General features: G+C 42.4%; 1 protein-coding gene across 1 annotated transcript in view; it reads left to right on the top strand.

Annotated features, from left to right (window-relative positions):
- LOC131879386 (uncharacterized) overlaps window positions 1–5257 on the top strand; it is a gene marked incomplete at both ends in the record, with an annotated part of 5664 nt that extends 407 nt beyond the window's left edge. Inside the window, 1 exon segment of the mRNA XM_059225690.1 lies at window positions 4547–5257. Coding sequence (XP_059081673.1) covers window positions 4547–5257 — 711 coding nt within the window.

Genomic DNA, 5257 nt, shown 5'->3' with positions numbered 1-5257 from the left:
GGTGCAGGATATACCTTTCAGCCATAAGAACCGGGCATACGTTTAAAACGAATGGAAATAAATTCCGAAAACGTTTCAAATAATGTCGACCATGCTTGGGTTTTCCTGGATTGTTCATAGACTTCTTCATTGGAATTATGTATAAAGGGTAGGGAAGGAAAATTTCAATTTGAAGGAAAGAGTATCGTTCATTATCTTTTGAGCTCATTGTTTTTGGCTGGAAATGCAAAGTCAAGGAGTATTTGCGAAACTTCCTTCTAATTAGGTATGTCTGGTGCATTAGTAAGTATGGCGGTGAACATGGGTGGATTGAAACACTGTCAGTTTTGTAGGTCTGAAACCTAGACAAAGCTCTAACGAAATAGAATCGTTGAGACGCTTAAGGGTGTGAAGAGGTATCATCTCAGATAACCACAATTTCAAAAGTCCAATTCCCAAGTCAGGTTGAACTGAAAGAGAAAGTGAGGAGGCGATTCTGCTCTTATCATGAGACTTTTTCTCATCTTCTTAGTCGCTTTGTCGCATGAGGAGCTTGCCTTGAGAGTAATTATAATTCTGTTGCAATTGTGTTCTAATTGCTGCTAAATTTTCTCAATTATATGCCTCCCCTGGCAACTTGGTCCATGTTTATGACTGTTCGTTTCAGGGTCAGAGTGCGTGTAATCTAAAAATATAAATCTAAGCTTAAACCATCAGCCTGGGAAGAACACGAAGCAACCAAATCCCCTTCGATTCTGATATTGAAGAGAAGAGTACGGAGAAGTTCTAGGAATGGTCACAATTGGTCACACATGATGTTAGTCGTGCGAATTTTCAAGGGGGAAGCCCCAACCAAATAAAAACCAACTTGGCTCCAGGGATCATTGCACTTTGAACAATTGGAATGGCATGGCTTCATTTGCACACACAGCCTCAATCCGATCATTAGCTACCTCAATATGAGAGATTGGCGTGCTTGTTGTTGTTCAATCTCATCCTACGATTCCGTGATCTCATGGATTTACTAGGTAGAATTGTATGTATGTAGAGGGTAAGAAGACTCGCGGGAGCAACAGATGCCGCCAGTCAGTCAAGGAATTGCCCTCATTTCCTAGGCCACATCGAAAGCCTTGAACCTTTCTTAATATGTCAAATAATTACTCAATGACAACTCATTTCCACGCAAGCCCGAGCATTTTCCTGGTTTTATACGAAGAAGCCGCTACGTCAAGAAACCCCGAAGAGCCATCTCCTTTTGACTCCTTGTAATATACAGACATTGTTAATACCCCAGCTTTCAATGACTCCATTTGAGGACGAGTAGAACGTCAAATTAACGAAGTTGTCTTACCTAGTACACCCGAGGCTCTTGTCTCTTAGAAAAAGGAAATGTCACTTTTGATCACGGTACAAACTGTCGAGGATCTAGTTAACAAGGGCGAATTTTACGCCTTCATCGCACCGCACTGACTGACGGACAGACTGACACATCTTGGTATTAAGACACGTGCTTCGTGAGCGCAAAGACAATGAGTTCAATGGTGATCCAGCCAGTTTACCGAGCGGGATCCAATTTTATGCTTATGGCTGAAGGCGTTACCAATTATTGAGGGGAACGGAACTTGCCACCATAAAGCTTTGAGGGTAATTTCTCTTCTACTTCGTTCATTCCAAAACCACCCCAATTGGTGTTGATAATTGAGTCCATTAATTCACGCACTTGAAGACAAACCGAGGCTGAACGAAGCAACCCAGTGATTACGCGCCTGTTTCACACCAAAGCCTATAAATCTAGCTTGCAAGAAGCCGCCGAGGAAGAAATTTGTCTTCGCCACCAAATCTAATAATCATAAAAGTGGGAAATTACGAATACCGGGCACTTTGTCAACCACAACATCCAGGACATTATTGAGAATCTAAAAAAAAACAGGTTGCCTATCCTCGGGTTAGTTGGAAAAGGGGGATCAAATAAAAAAAGTTCCAAGACTTTTTTGATGGGATATGCCGGTTATCGTCAAACGTCGAGAGTCAGACCTTGTCTCCTAAATTCAATGATATCCGTTTCAAGAGAGGAAACCAAATGACTTCATTGATGACGAGTGTTCCAAGAACAAAGAGTTCTGAACATTGACAGCGACAACGGCATCTCCTGGTATTTTTTGTACATCCTCCTTCGCCGCCCCGACTCATCCACCTTTTCCAGATTGCTTCTGTTTGCACAATTAGACTTGCACATAGAAGTGCAAAAACCATCAAACTTGTTTATGGGTGCCAACGAACATGGCGGGGAAGAATACACCTGAATAGACAAAGAGATGAGCGAAAGTGCTTCTATGAAATAGATTGATGAGCCAAGCGGGTGTGCGAGAAAGTTATTACTTTCTAGTGATTCGCTAAAGAGATTGACAAACGGGTTTCATGAGTATAGCAGTAGGTTTGTTGGTGAGATCCATAACCCTCTCCACGATAACATGGAGGATTCTATGATTTAACACGTTGAGCTCGATTGTGAGCGTGTCTTATGATAAGGAGCGACATCACTCTAACGGAAATGAAATGCGTACATCAATTCCCATGCACAATCCAAATATATGTCATCGCTTACTTTTCAAGATCTTGAACTTGGACTCATTGACAAAAAGTGCCCTCTATGAAAAAATCTTATGACAGAATCGAACCACAGAAGGCGATCTGCTTCAATTTTCTGGTTGGTCTGGACATGCAACGGTCATGGAGTGTTTTGCAAAAAGTTTCTACTTCGATTCCAGAAATTAATTTCAATCATCGAACAAAAAGGAAAGAGCGTTTTGGGGTTTATCACATTTTCTATTGCGACTGATTGGCCCATTTACCACCAACATAAAAAAGCCATTCGGTTTGGATGGTAAGATTCTTGATTTTTAGATATGTTGCCCTCGGCAATAATGAACACTGGAAAGAAAAGTTATGTGATTTCTGCAATATGAGCTATCACCCATTGGTTNTAGATATGTTGCCCTCGGCAATAATGAACACTGGAAAGAAAAGTTATGTGATTTCTGCAATATGAGCTATCACCCATTGGTTAAAAAAAAAATGGTTTGCTTGGTCTTTTGAGGTTGATGCTCAAGACACATACTACTACTCCTCGCTTCTTTTCACAAAGTGATTTTTTTCTTTACTTGTGAACTCTGATAAATAAAAATGTTAATGTTAATGAGCTTTACTGCGACTGGTCATAAAAAAATGCAATGCTAAATGAACCGTTTCTTTTATGAATAGATGAACTGGAACTTGAATTTAATCCCTAAACAAGGAACTATGAAGCCTCATAAGAGCAAGTAACTTCCCAAAATTTAACGGTGACGTCATCTTTGGCATCAATTGAATTTAGGGAGAAGTAAGATTAAATTCCAGTTGAAAACATTGGATTTTGTGTCCGATATAGCATCAAATTTGGGGTTTAATTGATCATTTGCCATGAAACGAGCTTTTTTGAACGCTAAATGACGAGTAGACGAATTTGCTTACTTCAATTAATTGGCAAAAAATGGTTCGTCCATACATACGATAGAAAAAAGGCGTGACGAAGCCCACCTTCGAAACATTTGCATACTTCAGTTCTGAATTGTCTGTGATGTGATGGCTTTTTCTTTGATATAGGACTCTGGAGAGTTCTTTCCTTGATTGAGCGAAAGACAAAGATCGTAAGGGACAACACATCAGGGGTGATTGACGTCAAGCTACACATACTTTGACGGCCTTGGCCTTGGTAAAACAAAAGATCAGAAAGAAGGGAGTTGTATAACATTGAATGCCTTTTCCAAGTCTTAAATGTGAGACGGACCCAAGGCTGCCAATTGGTCGTAAATCATGGCTTCACTTGAAGTTGGATTAATAGATGACGGAAACCGACGCAGAAGAAGGCGAATGGTCATTCAATTTGCTAAGACTATTCAAATGCGTTTTATTGAAGTTATGAAGTAAGAATTTTCCTTGACAATATCTTTTATGATGACTTGACAACTTTCCCAACCTAGGCAGTGCTCACAAAGAAATGGTCTGGGGTTACGTACAGTGACGTATTCTCTTACCTGGAGAGCATCCGCAATTCGATTTTGGGGCCTTCTTGAGCACGCCTGGCTGACTATAAATAGTCCTAACCAACAGACGGAAGAGCACTACAATTTCTAGCAACCAACCAAGAACATCCATTTGAACAAGGTAAACCCCATCCTTTCTCCAACGGTAGAAATTGTTCTAAAGAGAATTTTTTCCCTTCACATCTTAGATGAAATCGTTAGTTGCCATCATTCCTATTCTGGCCTTTGCTACCATGGGCGTTGTTCATGGCGGCAGTGACTACCATGCCATGAAGGAATGGATGAAGAAAAAGGCCATGGCCTCCTGTATGGGCGAGGAGAACGTCAAGTATTGGGAGACCGAGATGAAGAAGCACGAGGCTGAGTGCGCCGGGGAGGAGGCTCCCGACCTCGACTTGCCCTTCTTCAAGTAAGTTGATAGGCCTTTTCATTCAATGATTTGACACGGGAATGCAAGTTTCATGTTTGGCTTTCGTTTCCCCCAGGAGCCCCTACAGAGTGACTTCGGGTCTGATCGGCAGCGCCTATGCCAACAATAATGAATTTGCCGATGAGATGATCAAGAAGTTCATGTTCAAAAAAATGATGAGGAGCATGATGAGACATGGTAAATTTGATGATGAGGATATGCCCTTCCTTAAGAAGAGCGGAGCTTATCATCGTTACCGCCGTCAAGCCGCTGAGGGCGAGACTGACTCTGAGATCGAAACCAAGCCCGCCACGCCCATTGAAACTAAGCCCGCCACTCCCCCTGCGGATTCCGAGAGCACTGAAGTCGACTTGGACCTTGGTGACAAACTCTTGGAGAAACTCGAATCTTACAAGGAGAAGATGCAAGCCGAAATTGGAAACATGACCTGTGCTCTCCGCAAATGCGGCATTGTCAACGAAAACAACGAGATCCAACTCGAAAACATGATTGCCCATTTCGACAAGCTCCCCGTGCCATTGAACCCCTGGTTGAAGGAGCATCTGATCGCCGACAAGCGCAAGTGCTACGCCTATGCTCAAGCTCTTCCCGAGGAGATCCTCAATGACTGCGTGACCGGACCCCAAATCACCAAGATCAAGTTCTTCAAGAAGTGCTTGAAGATGGCCAAGGCTCACACTTGCATGAACTACGATGTCCGTCAAAACTTGGAGGCCAACTTCGGATCCGTGGAGGAGCTCGTCGAGAAGACCGGCATGGAGGAGAA

Source organism: Tigriopus californicus, chromosome 4 (genome assembly GCF_007210705.1).
Source record: "Tigriopus californicus strain San Diego chromosome 4, Tcal_SD_v2.1, whole genome shotgun sequence".
NCBI classification, from domain to species: domain Eukaryota; kingdom Metazoa; phylum Arthropoda; class Copepoda; order Harpacticoida; family Harpacticidae; genus Tigriopus; species Tigriopus californicus.
This window is presented reverse-complemented; position numbering and strand designations above follow the sequence as displayed.